Source organism: Pezoporus wallicus, unplaced genomic scaffold (assembly GCF_028554395.1).
Source record: "Pezoporus wallicus isolate ANWC-B61680 ecotype Strahan unplaced genomic scaffold, APGP_CSIRO_Pwel_v1 contig_3365, whole genome shotgun sequence".
Classification (NCBI taxonomy): Eukaryota; Metazoa; Chordata; class Aves; order Psittaciformes; family Psittacidae; genus Pezoporus; species Pezoporus wallicus.
In genome coordinates, this window is record NW_026640883.1 from 2475619 (window position 1) to 2496670 (window position 21052).

Sequence of the window (21052 nt, forward strand, 5' to 3'; positions counted from 1 at the left end):
TGCAAGCTTAGACTTTAGTGTCTGGTTTTTGAACACATGCTACCTAGAATCAAGGCTGTTAACCCTCATGGGAATGAGTAAGACACACTCAGGCAGTGCTAGCATGAAATATCTACACACGGGGTAGTGCTGTATTATGAAAGTTTTAGTCCAGCAGCTGCTCTGATTTGCCCAAGATAAGAAACTGGATGACAGGTGACTGGTTTCTTCCATTTACACATGTACTTCCATCCTTAATGTTCTCCACCAAAATTCCGTGCTCCGAAGAACTAGGAGAGTATGTAATGGCATAACCTTACTGTCTGGATGAGAAGAGAGTCATTTGGGACTGTTCAGCACACCCTTAGCTTATTGCCCAGGGGCCCAGCTGTATAACAAGGCCACCCTGCAAAAACAAGTGGTGGAACCTACGTACAGGCTTTGCCAGCTGTGTAATCCAGTCTGAGAGCTCCTTCTGTCTTGTGAATTATGTCTATGTTATGTGATGCACAAAAACTTTAGTGTATGGTTCAGAAAGCTGGGGCAGGGGTTGCAGGCCCTGTCGTGGATATTTCAGTACTAAATGGAATGGTTAAGCCTCAAAGGAATCGAGCATGGGCTGATTTTATGTTTTTATTTATTTATTTATTTACTTATTGTACCAAAAGAGAGCTTTAACTGGAGTCTGTCCTGATGGGAAAATATGATTCCCAGAGAAGAGATTCAGAGCAGCCCTGCGGAGAAGGACTTGGGGGTATTGGTCGATGAGAAAATGAACATGAGCTGGCTTCAGTGTGCACTTGCAGCCCAGAAAGCCAACTGTATCCTGGACTGCATTAAAAGTAGTGTGACCAGCAGGTCAAGGAGGTGATCCTGCCCCTCTACTCTGCTCTTGTGAGACCTCACCTGGCTTATTGTGTGCAGTTCTGGTGTCCTCAACATAAAAAGGACATGGAACTGTTGGAACAAGTCCAGAGGAGGGCCACGAGGATGATCAGGGGACTGGAGCCCCTCCTGTATGAAGACAGGTTGAGAAAGGTGGGGCTGTTCAGCCTGGAGAAGAGAAGGCTGCGTGGAGACCTCATAGCAGCCTTCCAGTATCTGAAGGGGGCCTACAAGGGTGCTGGAGAGGTACTCTTCATTTGGGACTGTAGTGATAAGGCACAGTTTAATGGGTTCAAACTTAAACAGAGGAAGTTTAGATTGGATATAAGGAAGAAGTTCTTTCCTGTAAGGTTGGTGAGGCACTGGAATGGGTTGCCCAGGGAAGTTGTGAATGCTCCATCCCTGGTGGTGTTCAAGGCCAAGTTGGGCAAAGCCTTGGGTGGCATGGTTTAGTGTGAGGTGTCCCTGCCCATGGCAGGGGAGTTGGAACTAGATGATCTTAAGTTCCTTTCCAAGCCTAACTATTCTATGATTCTATGATTGAAAAAAAACCTGTTCAGAGCAATTAGTTTGAGACTTATTTGTGTTCTTTTATGTCTCCAAATTCTCTTTGCTCCTTAAGAAAAACCTAGCTTCTACTGTTGCTTTGACTGATCTGTGCAGGTTTAAACCTCTGAAATTTCTTCGAAAAACAGAATTCTCACAAATGCATAATTGCGAAATGATTGCAAAATGCTAACATCCTCTTGTTAATGTTGTTATTAGTCTGTATGTTTATAGATGTACATAGGAATAGTGTGTCCTGACCTTAAAAATTTGTGTAGATTTGCTGCTATTGTTCATTCACTTCAATATAATGGGGCCATGATCACTTAAACTAATTGGGGATTTAATGCTGTCCTACTAAATGTAGAAAAGTAGCATGTGGAAGCTCTCAGTCATGTTGTAACTGGAGGTAATGAAGCATTCGTGAGTCTAGAATGGACCTGCATTGTCAGTCCTGTCAACTCCCTTAGGTGGTTGCATCTCATGAGCTGTTTATTTCTTGTGGGAAACGGTAAAAGCCAATCTTTTCCCATGAAGCCAAGGTAACTAAATGGGAATCTGGAGTGCTGATAAGCCTTGCCTGGGGTTAGGCAGGATTTCTTGGTACTTGGGTTCAGGTTGTGTGGGTGTGCTGCTGGGGGCAGTAGCCTTTGTGGGTCGCAAGTAGGGGAGTTGCAAGTAGACATAAGGTTTGTGGGAGAGGGGTCAGCTGAGGTAGGGAATAGAATGTGTTGCAGGCTGACTGTAAAATTTAGTTTGTGAATTGTCTGCAGTTTTTAATATCTGTGCCTAAGGAACTGGACTGAACTACCTCCATCACTGCCCTGATTTTTAACTACATCAGTTCTGCAAAAATTTGCCTATAATTTGAAAATGTTAACATGCCTTGTGTTTCACTAGAGACGGCTCAGATTCATCAAGTGTCCTCATAGTAGTGCCTAACGCTGATCCCAGAACAGGCAGGCAGTGTCAAAGGCAAGTTTCTGGTAAACCCTGGCCTCAGCTACCATCCCAGAGGAGGGCACTGATGTTTGGTTGTTTGGTATCTCCAGATGGAAAACTGAGATTTGAGGCATCTTCCCTCTCTCTCAGAGCAGTGAGGTGACCTACTGTCAAGGTTGTTTGTATTGCCCAGTGTGTACTTACTCTCTGAGTGTCTGGAAGGACATCTTTGTTATCCGCATCTCACACAGAAATGCAGAGTTTAGTAGTGGAGCTGTTCCATAGTCTTCCCTCAATATTTTGTTCGATACACATTTAAGGGGAGTTCCAGCTTAAATGCACCCAATGGCATGGATGTTAAACTGAACCTCTACAATTGCTTCAGAAAATCCTACATTCAAAGCACTTTCTTTTTGCTACAAAATAATGCAAATTAAAATTATTAGCTACTTAAGAGAATTGTTACAAAAGCATTTTTAGCTATGGTAATAAAGAAAAAAAGGGCCTGGGAAGGGTCTTGTTTCTAATTAATAATCCAATTATTATCTGATTAATTAATGAGGCTTTGTCATCAAAGCTGTCTTTTATCTTTGAGGCTATGAAAGTATCCTCTAGACCAAATTTCTTGAATATATCCTGATAAGGCCATCTTTGCTGAGTCAGTCAAGTGCTTGGAATCAAATCAGTATGCTGCTTTATCAGGGATGCATAAAACACCTCTTTGGAAAATTAGAATACATCAAAATCAAGAACACGATAAATATGTCAAATCTTTCAGACAGTGAAAATGAGAAGTGAGTAATGATGAGGTGTAATTCTTCAGAGCTGTACAGAATTAATGCTTTTACATATATTTCAAAGTAGTGAAATGACCAGAGCAGAAAAAGCAGAGGTCTCTCTGAAGCCAGACTGTCTTAGCTGCTGTTTCATGGTGACTGAACTGTGTCTTGTGTCGTTTCAGCAGTGATGGGGTGTCTTAGTCTCAGGCCAGAAGCAATAAGATTCAGATTCTGATGTCCTTACTGAAGCTGCTGATGTGAACATTACATGATGCCTGTATAGTTTTCATATTTTGTCTGGTCATGATGAAGATTGCTAGCGGGTCATCAGTGGTGTAATGCAGCAAGCATGCAGTGAAGGGAAGTGTTTCTATGGAGAAGCCATTTCACATTTCCTCTAGTCTTTGTTCATATTCATGATTCTGCCAGCAACTGTTGGGAAACCCATATCGCATTTCTCTTCTCTCTCCTCTTTGTAATGCTATAGTGTGTAAGGCACAGTGGAGCTTTGATATCATTTGGCACTTACTTCTAGTAGCAATTCTCACACATATCCCCAAGAATAACAACATCTAAAACAGAGAGCACTGGCACGTTACAACAAATGATGAACTCAGCTGGAATGACTGAGGTCCTTCCGTTCATTTGTGCTGCCAGCTCAGTGCATGAACTTTTCTAATCCATTTAGTGTGAGATACACCTTAGACCCTTAATGGTTAAGTGTGTGAATTAGTTGCTGTGGTGTCCCTCTACATTGAAGGGAGGAAGACACCTTAAGAACGAAGTACATCCTCACCTATTTTAGGATGAATAAGTTACCCTCTGAAGTTAACAGTCTCTAATAAAGAGAAAATGTGGACAGCTTTGGGAGCTACAGCTAAATACCTGCTTTGTAGGCAGCTGAATTTAAATGAGATAAATGACCATGATATAGAGAAGATGGAGTCTTACAGCAGGAAGTAGTTATTTTAGTATCACAGTAGGAGGCACTAGTATTTGTTGCTTTTGTGTCTCCTTATACTGGGTTATTCTGCAACAGAATATAAAGCGCTGCTTAGTAACCACTACACCTGCAGCCTGCCTGCTTTGGTCAGGATCCCAGGCTCTCAAAAAAACAGTGCATACTTTTCCATAGGCTTTTATAATTCTTACCTGCCATGAAGTGCTAGGGTCCATCAATTTGGTTTATGTTCATCTCTACCTCACGGAAAGGCAATCTGCCTCTAGAAGTCATAGGGCAGTGAACATCAGACCCTGGTGCTCAAGGTGGTTCTTTGGTTTGATGTGGCATCTCCTACTTTTGCTTTGCTGAGCACCCCTCACTTTCTCTGCTATTTTTTTTCCTTCAAGAAAACACATTTCCTGCAAACACCCCACCCCACTTTGTCTCAAAAGAGCCTTTTGCTACTTGGGATCATTCTACAGATTACTTTAGATCTGAAACTGCTTCTCCCATTTCCACAGAAATGGTGTATCTGGAGGTAAGGAAAAGCCTGGGTACAGAAGAGAGGAGGTTGGGAAGCTACAGTCCATTTGTGATGGTGAATGTTATTTAGGCACCCAATGACACATTGTTCAAGTAGTCAGTGATTGCTGGGGATATCCAAAGCTCCACTGTGTTCTTACAGGGCAAGCACAACAAGAGTTATGCAAATATATGGCTTTCAAGTTAATTCCCATCATCCCTGTAGGCTGAATATGCAAAACCAGAGACTGCTCATGTCCATCTGAGTAGTCATTTCTGTTAAGGAATGACAGATGTGAACAGTCCCCCTGCCTTGTAGGATGGTGATCAAATGAAATGCTGATGAGCAATAAGCCACTAGGAACATGACAGATACTCACCTTTCCTGTGCTTTATTGTCCCTAAATCCAGAGGTGGAATATTCTGTATCCTTTTGTCTAACCTCTGAGACATTCATTGTCCTCCAAAGGCTTGTATTGGAAAACAAATTGAGGATACCTTACCTGTTGAAAATAAAGGAGAATGTGCAAGAAAAAAAGAAAAAGAGGAAGCCAGTGTTCTTACTTAGCTCTTATCGCCTTCATTTCGAACTGCAAATCATGATGACTAATGCATCATGCCTGCTCATTTTGCCTTGCCAATCTCTACTGTACATTATAAATTGAAATTTATCAACAAAGGTCATATTCAAGTCTTTTGAATGTTTGGTGATGGAAATTGTCATTAATCAGAAAAGAAAAGGGGTGGAGGAAGGGTGCTGGTATCAGAATAGCAATTGGGGGGTGTATTAAGCTGTTTGGATGGCATGTAAGCTAAAAGGAAAAAATATCTTTTCAAGAGAAATTACCAAAACTATGGTCTGCTTGAACTTCTTTTTCTCCAGTGGGCATCTCTGTGTTTAGATACTTTTGAAGCTTTGTGGAACTGAAAGTCCACTTGAACTGGTGGGCTATGGTTCCAGAAGTAGTGAATGTAAGCCCTTGTGTTATGATGACAGAAAGTGGTTTTATTTAGGTTGTTTTAAATACTCTGGTGTTTTGCTGATGTACTTAGATAATTGGTTGGGTTTTTTTTTCAAGAAAGATCTTCTTGTTAAAGATTGATCCCTGAGGCATCCACAACAAAAGATATAATTGGATTAGAAAGAATATTCATAGAGTGATCAGACACATGGATAGGTTGTACAAGGACTGGCTAAATTAACAGGGACTCTTTAGACTAGGAAAAAGATCTGTGGGGAGTATATCAACAATCAGTAAAATCATGAATGGCAGCATGGGGCTCCATAGTTTTGGTTTTAAGTGGTAGCAGTGGGCTCTGAATTATGTTATCAAGTTAAAACAAAAACAAAACACAGTTGTAGTGTTTATTATCATGTGATAATGAAGTTGCCAAAAGCTTCCCTGTGGGGTTAGACAGATTTATGGAACTAAAAGCCCACTAATGGCTCTTGCACACAAAGGCATCATCTTCAATTTAGGAAGACCATGATATTGCTGTAGGGTGGGAAACATCACCAGGAAGCAGTACCATATGCCTGCTCAGTTTCTGTTCGCTCCCCAGACTTTTCATTATTGTCTTTAGTTTACTTTAGTGGGATGGAGATAAAGGGAAACTGTTGTTTCTGTTTGCAACTGTAAAATATTCTGGCTTTATATGTATTGCAGTCATTCTAAAGTCATGGTTGGGTAAAAATAAGTTCTCAGCACAGCAAGTACTGTGCTCTGCTAAGTGAAAGATTCACGGAGTACAGACACTCTGTTAGTAAGTAGGTATGGCTCCACAGGGCCTCCTTGGATACCTTTGTTGTAAAAAGTCCACATCCAGATTTGTGTCAGCTCCAGACAGGGAAGGACTAAGGGCTTTGCTAGTTCCATTACAGCCATTTTTGATGGCGTAAGGTAACAATGCTCATGTGGGTTTAGAAGGTCCTTTGGGATGACTTAAACTGGTTTGCCTTTTAATCTTTTGTCTTGTTTGTTTGTTTGGGATTTCTTGTTTGTGTTTGGCTTTTGTTTTATTCTTAGTTTGTCAGTAATAATGACCCTATGTGTGTGTCAGTCAGATAGCCTTCAACTGGTAAGAGTAGATCTTTCTGGGCACTGCCTCATTTTAGGTGAAATTTAGGCTACCTTATTGCAGCCTGGGAGCTGAACCAGGGTTCCCCTGGTTGCCTTGAAGCTGGTAATGAAATAGTCCTGGAGAGACAGGGGAAAGCCCAGGAAGCTGCTAGACTCACACCCATTCTCTACCTTAGCAGTGGCAGCAGCCAGCCTGCCTTTCCAGGGCTCCAGCTGGGGCTGGATTAGCTGCAGGGCCAACTCTGTATCTGTCACAGGCATTTGACTGCCCAAGGCAGGTTCTGGCTTTGTCTGGGCTCATGAGCAGCACTCAAAGAGGAAAGCATGCTCCTCTGCTCTAAGTTTAAAAAATATGTTGCATTCCACTGAGGAGTGGAGGATGTTCACCCAGCAACAGCCATAGTCATCAAAAGCCAGGAGCTAGTCTAAAATGTTCAACAAGAGAGAAAAAGAATGCTCTCAAAGAGTTCAGAGACTGATATCCTTTTGCAGAGGAGCAGCCCCCTGCTCTGCCTGTAAGCGAGAGGGACCAGCTTCCCACGTGGTGCATTAATACTAAGTGGTTTGCCTGGTTCCTCATTTAGGACTCTGTACTCCAGTAAGAACCCATTTAGCCATTTGATGCAAAGCACTGTGGTAGGGTTAGTGCTGAGCCAGCTTTTGTCTGAGGCCTGAATCACTTTTGGTCATCAAGATTGCTGGCCAGAGGGGAACTACCACAGGGGCTGGTCAGGCTGGACTCTGACTCAGGAAGGGGTCTCTCCTCGGTGTGTCACAGCTTCAGAAAGGCTTTTATCTCAGGGATGGTAATTTGAGGGGCAAGAAAGGGAAGGGAGAGTCAGAAACAAATTGTTTCACAAGCAATGGGAGTATGGCAACCTGACTTCTTGTGTAGTTGGCTTCTTTGTAGTGTCTTAATATGTGAGCTGTGTTTGAATGTTTTCCTGCAGCTGGATGTTCAGAGACATGTGCCTGTTCTCATATCTCATGGGGTTTGGTTTCATGCTGCAGTTTTACTCTGAGCAGTAGTAAGTTTGCTCTCCTTTTGCTGGCTGCTGGTTTTCATGACACTTGTAGAAACTTTGCTCCTCTTGGATTTCTGTTTTTTGGTCAGACTGGGAGAAAATTGGCCAATGGGTAAAAAGAAGAAGTTGTCTGGGGGGGGCATGGAGAGACAGGCACACTGCAGGCAGGCAGTTTGCAGGCACATGAGAAGAGAAGCAAATGTTAATCTGAGCTGTGTGGGGTCCTGGGGCTCTATGAAGTGCACAGGGAATTGAAATATTCTACTGCTCAGTGAAGTGGAGTTGTGCCCCCGTGCAGTTCTCGCTTGGGGCTGCAGGTGTGTGTGTGCAGTGGGACTCTGATCTGAAGATGAATGCATAAGCTTTAGTATCTTAGGAAAAAAGACTGAGAATCTAAAATCAGAACCATACCTGCTCCTTCTCCACACACAATTGAAGAGAATCACAGGCACAGAGGAGAAACCCCCTGACAGGAGAGTCTGTGGCACATGTACACCCCAGGAGGTTGACTTATCCCTACCAGCCATCCATTGCCAGCATGTGCAGCTTTTTTTCTCCTGAAAGACTGATGCATATTTTATAACCTATCTCCATAGCTGAGTAGCTGAGACTGCAAACAAACAAAAACTCCTTTCTCTGCTTGACAGAGCCCTGAAATGGAAACCATGAGAGGAGGACTCCTCTAAAAGCTATACATATGGCATTCTTCTGTCTCTCCACACCTCTACTTCTTATCTCTGGGATCAGCAAATATTACCACAATATTCAAATCTGCTGGCTCAGTTTATCAGATTCAGGGAAGCTCAGGTTCAGATCTATCAGAACAAGATGGATTTTGTTAGCTCTCGGTGCACTGAGTTATGACCAGGTTTGGTAGAGAGAAGCTTCTCTGCTTCGGTGTGCCCCGAGCCCTTGCTTGCCAGACTGTGGGACAGCACTTGTAGCAATGGTTAAACCACATCATGGCCTGTCATGGGAAGGCAGTGGAATCAGGCAGGTGATTTTTGTTCCCAAATGGTCATAATAGAATAGGATTATAAAATTTACAGTCTCCCAATAAAATAACTTCATTATAAACTTTACTTTTATAAAGACAATATGTAGGTTTTGGTGCCACAGCCTGATCAGGGAAAGCTCACATTTATTTGGTTATATGAATAAGAGACTTGTGTTGCACTGGATCAAGTCTTTCTTCATGTTAACTGATGCTAGCAAAGAGATTCTTCCTCATGTCTGGTAGGAACTGCTGGTTATAAAAAACCAAAAAGTGTCACTGGAGAAGAAAAAGTTCCATTCAAGAATGGACTATTCCTTGAGTTTTTTTTGCTTTTCACTGTGTTGCCTTTCTTGTGGTATTGTCAGCAGCTTGGTTTGCAGGATGGAAGGCAGGATAGAGGGCACAATGAGATGCTGTAAGGTCCATGTACAAGGACATGTGGACAAATGCCCACATATATGGGCTGAGCTTTTTCAGGCTTTGTATAGCCAGAGTCCATTCCACATTGTAACAGTTTCTGTGCTACCAGCAGTGTAAGGAGGTGCAACAATTTCTTTTATGAAAGCATTGTTAATAACACTTCCATTTATGTATACAAGTGTGTGTGTGGTTAGAAGAAATCTGCAAATATCAACTTGAAGCTGAAGGCAATAAAAGCCTTCCAAGATGATGAGACTCAAGTGATGGCTTCAATGGAGCAATCTAGAGGAGAATCAGCTAGGCAGGATCAGTTGACCATAAAAGGCCTAACCAAAGTTAAAGCAGGCATTTGGGGTGTGACTTATTGACAGGGTCTTTTGCATCACTGAGTCTTCTGTCATTTTGATATAACCGCAGCTTTTCTTCCCTTCCAGTCCTTTAATAATGTGTTTTAAAGGGGATCCTATTCTGAGCAGATGACTGGGAGAAAACACAGCACCAGGTTTTGCTTGTAGGGTCAAGCAACTGTAAGGATATGTGGGCTAGTTAATCTGCACTTAGAAGTCTTTAACTGCAAAGTAATTAGTAAAGGAGAAGGATTCGAGTTAAGATGAAAAGCTGAAGCAGAACTGTTCTGTTCCACCTTTGGGTCACATCTCTTCAAATGTTCAGGCTTGGGTTGCTAAAATTAGGCAGCCAAATTTGCATATATGTATATATAATATATATATTATATATATATTTCTTTTTTTTTTGGTAAATACTTGTTTTCAGGAGTTTAGTGGGTTTGAGTATCAAGCCATACACTAGATTATTATAGAAGCTGAAATAGCTAATTGTAGGTGCCTCTTTTGGAAAAAATGAATGGTTACCTATGCAATCTTTCAGTTTCTTCATCTCTAGAATAGAGATAATATTACCCAGTATGGCCCTCGGGACTTTGTTAGTCTGAATGGATTAACACAAGACAAAAGCTTCAGATTCTTTGGATGGGAAAGTGCTGTGGAAATAGAGTATATTATTGTGATATCCTTTGAGATGTTTCTGTGAAGCCAGTGGTGACTGTCATGATAATAAAGACAGCTTTAGAGAAGCTAACGAAATAATGATCCTACTTCCTTTCTAGCTATTCTTTGAAAGGGCAAATGCAATGAGTGATAATGGTTTAATGAGAAAGAGTCATTAGGGCATCCAGCCTGCATCTTTAGAAGTGCAAAGCATTTTGGGAGATCTGAAAATGGCTCAGAGAACAAAACCAAAGTAGCTCTGTCAGAATATTAAACTGTTATTTGTATTCTCTTTGAATGCTGATTGAAACCGGTGATCTCTTTTCCTGCCTGGTGGTTGGTACATGTGTAGTCATGAATGTGGCTTGTTTGGAGCTTTAGTGCTGTTGGAAGAGTGAGATCAAGGAACTACCTCAGTGCTTGCCCTTTGCGTCTTACCCTCTGCTGAGTGCTTAGTGTTACTTGAGGATTCCTCACCTGTTAATTTGCATGTATAGGCGGCCTCATGTAGTGGAATTAATTGACCTGGATTATTCAGTTTATTGATCGAGCTGCTTCACGTTCAAGCTTGGCTGGAGGGGGAGAGCTGCTAGGTTTTTGTATGAAATTGATACGTAAAGAGACAAGAGCTTCAGATTCTTCAGATGGGAAAGTGCTATGGAAATTGGTATATTATTTTAATATCCTTTGGGATGTCTCTGTGAAGCCCAGTAAGTATCAATACTTAACTGTAAGCAGAGCTAATATTAGTATTAGAGCTAAACCAGAACACAAGGAAGTTATTTAGGACTGGAAGCACCCCTAACTGCTTAGTGTTCAAAGGAGAACGTTTGGTTCAACCCATTTAAAGAAAGAAAGTTTGCAAAGCATTTAGGAATTGTGCTTGAAGGATACACAGAAGCAAATATGTTGGAACCACATCAGTGATAAAACAAGCTTTTGACTTCTACTCGGAAACCTGAAAACAGCTATCTGGTTTAGCAGCATGTTTGGGGTTTTTTGATGTTATTCTGGACTCCACTAACAGTAGGGAAACCAGCAGAGCTGGGTGCAGATTCCAACATCACTCAGTTTCTGCAGTCTCTTGAGTGCAAGCCTTAAGGCACTGGGTGCAGTGGTACTTTGTGATGCCAGAAGGGTGACTTGGGCCGTTTCTCTGCCAGACAGACAAGGAGCAGAGGATTGGTCTTAGGCAGAACCACAAAGCTGCAAATGTTGGTGGCTTGGTAAAGTCAGAAAATCAGAAAATTGGTGGAGCTAGTTACTAGGAAAGCCACTGAATTGCTGCATGTTCTCTAATCATCTGCTTAGTAAAAAGCATGTTTAGAGAGGAGGGCAGGGGCCATGAATTGTCATCTTAGTAAAATCATAGGTAGGTCCAGGTAGGCACAGTGTAAGGGGCTTTCCTTGTCCACCCAATAAGGATTGTGTTTATTCTGTCCATATGGTGGAAGCTGTGTAGGGTCAGGAGCCAGGCTCTCCCCACTGTTTGCATGCAGTGGGTGGGTGGGCTTTCAATGCAGGTTGTGTCACCCCTGCTAAAGTAAGCAGGTGCTAACCCCTCTTCACGTGTGGGATCCTGTACTAGGTAGCTGTTGATATGTTCTGGTAAGAAAAACCTTGTTTGTTAGGAAAAACAGAGTACGAAAACAGCAGAAAAACAAGCAGGGCAAAGTGAGGTTTCAAACATACCCACAAATGAGGAGGAGGAAGCTACAAGAAAACCCTCTGTGACGAAGCAGCCCTTTTCCCCAGTCACGAATGGATAATGCCACCCCCAGATCATCTGCTTCTCCGGGTGGGATTTGCTAGTGTGAGGGCCTGAATCTGTCTTGGTATCTCAGAAAAATTAAATGCCTGGCACAAAGTAGGATGGGGGTGACTGAGGACTCGAGATGCCAGTTTAAGCACATTTTTATCTAGACACGAGTTCAGCTGTTACAATTCTGAGCCACATTTGGATCCCCATCTCCAAGTCAAAAACCAGCCTACTTAAACTGTTGGTGGTGGATTTGGATTCTTCTGTTGGACTTGTCTGAAAAAAGAATGTGTACGAAGGGTGCTGCTGAGATCAGAGTCCTCTTGTGTCGATACCATTGGCAGTACCACACTGGCACATATGAGCAGAGCCTGCCCCTTCACGGGTGCACCACAGCTTCCCAGGTATATAAGATCAACTGATGCAGAGACAGACCCTGCCCCAAAGGACTCAAGTTCTCTTCTCTTTTCTGTGGCCCACTGAATGAAACACAAATCTTGAGTTTTAAGGCTAGTAATGCTAAGCTGTAACTTTGAGAATCTGTTCACATGGTCATTTCCTTTCTCTGAGCTTTAATAACCACATAAACTCTTTCTGTTTACTCTTTTCTCCAGGTCAACAGACTATGGCACTACCTATGAAAAGCTAAATGACAAAGTAGGTCTGAAGACTGTGTTGAGCTACCTTTATGTCAGTCCCACTAACAAGAGGAAGGTAAGGGAGAGCCATCGAGCTGGTAGCTATAGAAACAAAATTACAGCGTTCTGTTCATTTTGAGAGGAATTATGATCCTAAAGTGAAATCTGTTGGTAATTCACAAGAGCTTGAATTTGCTAAGTTGCACTACTGCAATTCCATGTAATCCAGTAGAACTATGCCTATTTCACTTGTGATAGGGATGGAGCACTTAATCTTCTGCTAAATGTGTTAAGAGAAATAAAAGGGTTGCTTTTGTTTTCTTCTGACTGTTATAACTTTAAGGAAGCTGAACTCACACAAATATTTCTGGGGCTGTTGCTTAAACTTGCTTTGGCTAATACACCTCTCCCTGCCTTCTCTGTCTCATTATTTGAAATACTGTGTAAAAGACATTTATTTCTGCATTTGACTCTTTTCCCCTTTATTCTTTTCCTAGCTAAGAAGTTGGAGGTAAAGATGTAAATGACATTTTCATTGGTTGCATCATATAAGGGGGCTGAAAGCAGTATATGCTTGGGAGAGTGGGTGGGAGACCTACAATTTGATTTGAATGTGTGGGAGAGAAGATGAGGTCATAGCTTTCAAACCCCTTGCTCATGCTTCCCACATGATGCAATTAAGGCTGCAGCTGGCTCACAGAACACAGCCCAGGAGTTACTATTCAGTGCCTTTTTGGTTCAAAATTATTGCCTGTGTTGATTCAGGGGAGGTAGTGGGACTGAGATACTTTCATCTACCCACACAAATTAATGTGGGTGGGTTGCAGCACATACCTAATTGCTGGCAGTGGATTCGTGTTTGGATTTGCCTTGATCACGTCCAAACTGCCCCTCTCCTGTCTCCATCCATAGGTTTCCAAACTGGTATTTTGATACTTATACTGTTCTTATTACTAGTATTGTGTTTTCCATCACTAGTCAGACTACAGAAGTTTGGGCAACCTTAAGGCAGCCATAGCTCTCCTTACTATTGGCAGCAATATGTGTGTGTTTGGATGCATACAGGAGAGGAAGAATGCAGTAAGGGTTGGCTTATATTTTTTCTGATGCAGAAGCTGAATTATTGTGACAACTAATTTGACTTCCTTTTGTCCTGAGCAAAATGGAATGAAGATGTTTTACAGTGGGCTCTCCTGGCCTTTCACCCCTCCCTTATCCAATATTGTAGGCACTGAAGAGTTAACTCTTCTTCATTCTGTTTCCAAAGCAACTCTGCCCACCCAAAATCGGTTACAAATCCTACGTCGCTGGTGTAAAGTCTCCCTCACAAATCAGAGTACTAGCACATATCATTATTTTCTAGCAATTTCTGAAGCTATCAAGCTTACAGATTAGCAATCTTTTCTCTCTTTATTTCCATTAATAATACCTACATTTCATTATATAGTGGCATGCAGACCTGTCTTTACCTGCTGCTTTCTTATTTCAGATGACAATTTTAACCTCTTTTCTGTTCTTATGTCTTAAAGAAATTATTTCTGGACCTATTTGTGCATCTTTGCTCTTCTTCTCCCTTGCAAAAAGTCTTTTGAAATGGGGAGATGTGCTGTTAGAAAAAAAGATCTAGAAAACCAGCTTGAGTGCTGGCTGCTGTGGGAACAACTTGTTTCCATTCTTTCTATCTCTGTTAAATATATGGTCACTGATATTGTACATGGTTGTAAAAAGCTGGTTTGTCTGAACCTGGAGCTGACTCTGCTGTGTTGACCATCAAAGTAATTCCAAACAACAATGCAGCATTTGAAAAATGCCCAAAGAAGGTGTCACTGGGTTGTAGAATCTGGGATTTGTCAAATTCAATTTCAGGTTTACTGTCCATGTGCCCCTACAGATCCATGAGGTTGTGCACTGCAAAAAACACACTTGTGTTATAACTTTCTCCCAAGTCTGTCTGGGTGAAGTGGCCTGCAGAGCAAGCAGCTTGGTTTTGCTGAGCTCCTGAGGACAGCCACCAATAATGAATCACAAAGCAGTAAGTGAATCTGCAGAGACCTTATAGCAGCCTCCCAGTACCTAGAAGGAGCCTACAAGAAATCTGGAGAGGGATTTTTACAGGGGCATGTAGTGATAGGACAAGGGGAAATGGCTTTAAACTGACAAGAGGGTAGATTTATGTTAGACATTAGGAAAAAATTCTTTCCTGTGTTGGTGGTGAGACACTGACACAGGTTGCCTAGGGAAGCGGTAGCTGCCCCATCCCTGGCAGTGTTCAAGGTCAGGCTGGACGGGGTGTGGAGTGAGAGGTGGCCCTGGCCATGGCAGGAAGTTGGAACTGAGCGACCTTTAAGGACCCTTTCAACCCAAACCCTTCTATGGTTCTATGATCCCTTGTTTTTCACCTCTGACAGCACAAGTGCTGGCTAACTGAACACAACTGCAGTGGTCTGCAAGCCTCAAAAATCGGTCTTTGAGGTAATAAACAAGGAGGGATATACCAAAAGTAACAGACGTGCACAGGGCCTGTGCGCACACAGTGGATCATGCAGACCCTTTCCAAACAAGATATTCTCTCCTGAGGCATTAGCTGCTAGGTACTGATTGGACCCTGCACGCCTTGCAGCTCCTGTCGATTTTTGATGGGTTTGCACACTGTTGCTAACCCTATCTGCTCATTAGTGCTTAGAGGATTAGCAGTTACTTGGAGGAGGAGAAAAGCTTTCCATACATTCATTCCTAATTGATTTACTAGTGAGAAGGATAATTACCTCTCAGCTACCCTGCAGAACTACAGTGGGAATTACCTGTCAGATTTCTTTGAAGACCCAAAATGCCTCTCTTCAGCTGTTAAATAGGAATTATGCATTCAGCCAAATGCCAGTTACATAAACATAATTTACCTGAATTGTGGCGTAACCCTTGGCTCAATTATGAAACAAGAGGATTTAAATGCTTGCTTTTTTAATTCTTTTAAAAGAAAGGTTTTTTGTTTCTGATTTCTCTTTTTTTTGGAAATCTTTGGTGGGAATATCGTAAGTTTTTTTGGCAGCTTCTGCTGTTGTTCCCTGATTAGCTGTCAGGTCACAGCTGGGCACTGATTTCTCAATACCAACATCTCCGCTTATTGCATTATGGGGATCAGATGAGGCCAGAGCTGAAATGCACCGCTGGATGCGCATGGCTACAACCCATGGTCTGGGTGCCTCCATCATTGCCCTTCTCTCTTTGTCCCATGAAAGCCACACCTCTTGCACATCTTACCCTCCTGACTTATGGCACTCCAATACTTTTCTTACAAACTGAATTCCTTTCTGGAAGAAAAATTGATTTTTAGTGTAGGAATGATTTGGTGAAATTCTGGAACACATGCAATGTGTGGAAGTCCTAATGGCTCTTTAGGCCTGTAAGTATTTAATTCTTATTGGGTTTTATTCTGTTCCCAACAAGAGCAGAGCTCTGTATTTACAACATTGACAGCAAAAACCAAGCCCATGCTTAGCCTCCCTCTTTTAAGCTTGTTTAGTTTGGATTATTTATCTCATCAATTTTATTAGTTTCATGTTCTCTTTAGGGTTCCTTCTAAGCTTTTCCTCTCTGTGTCTCCCATCCCTAGCTGGAAAGCCTCAGCATGGTGTTGAATATTACCCTATTTGTATTTGGCGTCTTGTTGAGTACTGAAATGTCTTTCCTGAGACAGGTGACTAAGAAACACTGGAGCACCCTGGAAACAGCTGCTTCCTCAGTCCTCCCCTTTGCTCCTCAGTGAAACACATTGATTACTAGTATTTATCAGTGGGTAAAATCACTGCGGAGCGGTCATGTCTTTGTGCCTGAAGAAGGAGAGGCAGCTGAGAGGAGAAGAGGTGAAGAAACACAATCTCTGTTCTTATCGTGGTGATAAATCATGGATGGCCTCTGTTCTTCTTGGGCACCTCTTGATGTGCTGGTGTTCAGCACTTAGAGGCCAGATTTAATCTCCAGGTGTTCCTTGTTTTTACACATTACTGCTGGGAGATATCAACCCTCTGCATGTAAGGAGTTAACCAAGGCTGCGTGGCCAAGACTGAGCTGACGGGACTTTGGCTGTGTCCCCACATGGCGCTGGGCAGAGGCTGCTGACCCAACCTGCCAATGACTGGGTTTGGAGCTGAGGTAGGGGGTGTCCATTTCCTAGAAAACACAGGAAAGTATTTGGAAAACATGCTTTACTGTTGTGTAATTTGAGATTTATATTCATAAATAAATCAGTAGAACAACATGCAAATACCAAAGAAAGATGCTGAGAATACTTTTTCCCGGTTATGATTCCTCTTGCCTCTCACTGCTAGTGATCAGAGCCATCCTGGTGATCTGAGAGCATCCATCACTTGAAATGAGTCCACCCTGGAGTGCTGGCATAAGGAAACAGTCAAGCAGGCTCCAGCCCATTGTGAATCTGTAGCCTCTGGCTGCATCAGAGCCAAAATGCTTCCTGCCATGAGCCAGGACTACTTCCTCCTCCTGTTGAGCAGTTATATGACTTATCCCAAGAAAGGAGGATTTCTCCTAAGATGCTCAGGTTTTCACAACATTTTATGACTGTGCCTACAGCCTCTGGTGCTGGAAGCTGAAACTGACAAACTTGTATCCATTCTCCTGAAGACACTTGGGCTGTTTCTTCTTTCGCTTGCGCTCTAGGGACTTAGATCAGGAAAATCTTCATTGATTTCTCATTAATACTATAAAATTCTAGGTGACCATTAGACCTAGCAGTGTCCTGGGGGCTACGGCTTTCTTAAGTGTTACCGTTTGGAGCCCTAGAGAGAAGCCAACTGCCTGCAGTTTTGACACTTCTTACCACCATGAAGATGCTTTAATAGGCAGAGTGTATTCCAGGCCACATCTTCCCCTTCAGTGCATCTGCCCACACTTGTTTGCCTAAGAGACTACATGAGAAGCATCTGCTTTACCCTGTTCATACATACGTTGCAACAAGCCTGATAATTCTGTGCTGAGCTTCAGAAAGGAGAAACTTTCATATTTGTTTAGGCTAGTTTACAGGTGAAAGGGACTTAGGGGCAGATGGTTGAGTGCTCTGAAAAGCTGAGGCTTGCAGAATGGCTTTTCTACCTTAAAGCCTCTTCTCTGTCTTTAGGGATATGACAAAAGGCTGCTTACTCTCTGCTGGGCAGAGATCTCAGTTCCCTGCTGAACTTTAATTTAATGCTGTATTTTGGGCGTTAGTTTCATTTCACTAGAGTCAGATTTTCACAGCAGTCTGGGAATTAGAACTGTTTATTTCTTCCAAAGCACTAAGGAAAGCAGTCTCTTCTATTTTAATAAGAACATTTCTCTTGACTTTTTAAATTACCATTTTCTTTCTATCCCAATATTTCTTTTTCTCTTAGGTTGTTGAAAACTTTCTATTAGAAAATTGAATAAATTCTACAAAATGCGATTCTCTGACTGCCTGCACTTCAAAAAGGCAGTGTTTGGAGCTGAAGTGCTGTGAGTCCCTATTTTCTAGCATGGGTTGGTCTGCTGTGTAAGATCCCCTATCCCCAGAACATTTCCTTTCTTCCTGGCTGTCAGTGACAGGATTCATTTTAGAATTGATGCCTCACAGAGAAATGCAAAGTCAATCCAAAGGGTGCAGAAAGAAGATGAGACCAGAAGTCCCATATATCTGAAGAACTGCTCCTTTCAGACACTGAGGTGCCATTTTGAATCTCAAGGAATTCTTGAACCATAGATTTCATGTATTACTTTCACCATGAAATGTTCTGTGAAGAGTGCATATTATTGGTGAAGGTGTTGTTTAGTTCAAAACCCAGTGTGCACTGCGAAACTTTTATCTGTACTCTTGGGATTCCTGTAGAGGTTGAGAGGATGGAGTTAAAAAGCATTTAAAAGACGAGAGGAAAAAAGGAACAGAATGACAACTCTAGCAAAATCAAAACAAAAAGCACTTGCCTGTATATTGGATTGCTCAGATGAGATGTGGATAAATGGGAGGTCCTGATTGCATTTAAGATCCGGGGTGACAGTTCTGATGTCTTGGAAATACCTTCCTTCATGAATTTGCTTTGCAATTCAATTTGATTCAGTCGTCTTTAGCTTTTCTTTTGCACTGTTACCGTCGTTGTTGTAGGTGATATCTTGAAGAATTAAAAGGTCTGTAGTCTTTTATGGTAGCTCTCTGCACAGAAATATCACTCAAGTGCAGTGATTGAAAAGAGGATTCTCCCAATTTTTCCCTGATGCCAGATCTGAAGCATGGAGATTTTATTCATAGACAGACTTTGTAGCTAAGTGATTTGAAGAGTAGTTGCAGACAGCATAAAGAAGACATAAACTTACAGTGCTCACTTAAATAGCTTTGAGAAAATGGCTTTGCAGACTGTTTTCCCAGTTGTCATACAGTCAAAATGGAGGGGCTGTCCGAATCACTGAAGCTATGAAAGCCAAAGGCAGTGCCGCACCTCTCAGACCTATTCATGCCTCTGAATGTGGCCCATCACAATGAGAAACATTGAGAGGTATTTGGAGAGTCAGAAGCTCTAAAAACTAAACCTAATTAGGTTTGTTTGTTTCTGTGCAGCTTCTTGGGTGTGAAGTGCAGTGACTGTTTATGAGCTGGCACAGGGTAACGCTGCGTTTCAGTTCAGGTTAATGAAGGAAGAAGTTAATTGTGACTGAAATATCAGAATTGCAGAGGAATGCGTCTGCCTGACTGCAAACTAGCTACCACATTGGGAATGATACCTCCTCTTACAGAAGTTGGAGATCCTAAATGAGTTCAAGTCATTTTGACCTCCTCACTTGACTTCCTCTGTATTTTTTCTTGCTTACTTGGAGGGTGAGAGCAAACCGCATCTTGGTCTCATGTAGGGGCCAAAGGGAATTCCTCAGAAGTTTTTGGAGCCTCGGGGCAGAGCCATGGTCCAAACTGAATATGTTTTGCCTTCATTTCTTAGTTCATTTGATCCCAAAGGGATCCCCAGCATTTTGCTTTCTCCTTGCTCATCAAATGTGTGGTAGGCTTATGAGGCAGAGGTTGCAACATGCACCTGATGCTTGCTAACCCAGCCTGAACTAAGCTGACATTCTTTGCCACAGCTCCCATTAGTCATCTGCTGCTTTTCTCTAAGATTGCATCCCAAGCTATCGGTGAGGAACTAAGCTCTGGAGTATCCTAAAGCCATTTGGCAGATGGAATGTTTCTTTGGACCCTTTTTCCTTATTATGCTGACACCGTGATAAACAACATGTGCTGCAAACTGGCATTTGCTGATGTAATCTCAGAGACCATATTTATAACACAAAGACAACAGGGGTGAGTTAGAGTCACAGGGCAGGAGTGATAGAACCAGTTGTTTCTACTGTCTTTTATCCCTAATCTTTTCCTTCAGCTCCATGAAATACTAAACAGCACTTGGTTTTGCAGCTGCCATTAACAGGGCCTAAATTGCCTGAGCTACAGATGCAGTTGTAGTCATCTCTTTGTGCACCTTTTCTCTGGACCTGTTGAGTCTCACTCCAAACCCTACCCAGGCCAGAGCCTATGTGGGCAGAACCTGCCTGCTGCTGTAAAAGACAGGCTGTAGCTCTGAAACACAGCATCTGTGTTACCTGAGCAGGGGAAACTTGTCCGCTCTGCTTATAACAGCGGATTGTACAAATGTGAGTGCGATCTGGTTAACATTGCAATGTATTCTGTCATGTAAATACACCTTAGCAACAGTTGCTGTCAGTCTCCAGAACTCTCAATTTAAATAGAGGAATAAAGTACGAATGAAGAAGTAATATTTTTCTTCACTTACTGATGAAAAAAGGATGATTTCCTCAAGGTCGCCCATAACATCAATGGCAGTCAGAGGATATGTGACATGATGGGTTTTATCTACAAGGTGCAGTCTTGTGGGCTGTTGTGCATGGGATTCTCTCTACTTCACAAATTAATTCAGCTTGAATTTGTCACCTGAAAAAAGAGAGAACTTTTGTAAATGTTTGCAGAACCATGACCTGAAACTTCATGAAAGAAATGGAGAACATGACTTTAGGAATCTCTCCTTGTGAGGGGTTTTCTGTCTCTTTTGAATTCAGAAAAGTCACATTTTCAGAGTAGGGTTCTCTAATCTTTCGTACATAAGAAATATAGCTTCCCAGTGCTGTATGACTCAGTGTATTAGTGTTTTAAACCTGATTCAAAATCAGTGAAGAGAAGATACTGAGATGTAAGGGCAAAATGTTACTAGAATACTCTTAAAGTATAGGGTCTTTTTTAGTGTGTCCAAATATTTTTAATTATTATTCTTACTATTATTATTAAATTATTATTATATTTGGGGATTGTGCCTCCTTGTGGATCTTTGCACTCAAGGAGCTCCTGTAAGAGTGCTCTCCTCTGCTGCAGCCTGGGACTGTGGGGCCTGGCATGTCAGATGTCCCACTGGGACCTGGCATGACCCCCAGTGGGCTCCTGTACTTAAAGAAAGAACAAACTAGTAAGTGTTTGCTTGCAGGTTTTAATTTAACTACTAACTTGACATG

At 42.2% G+C, this 21052-nt stretch overlaps 1 protein-coding gene across 1 annotated transcript in view; it reads left to right on the forward strand.

The window, feature by feature from the left end:
- Nucleotides 1–21052, forward strand: part of SORCS3 (sortilin related VPS10 domain containing receptor 3) — a 297645-nt gene that overhangs the window by 124362 nt on the left and 152231 nt on the right. The window contains exon 3 of the mRNA XM_057420990.1: nt 12500–12599. Coding sequence (XP_057276973.1) covers nt 12500–12599 — 100 coding nt within the window. The remainder of the gene's footprint in view (nt 1–12499; nt 12600–21052) is intronic.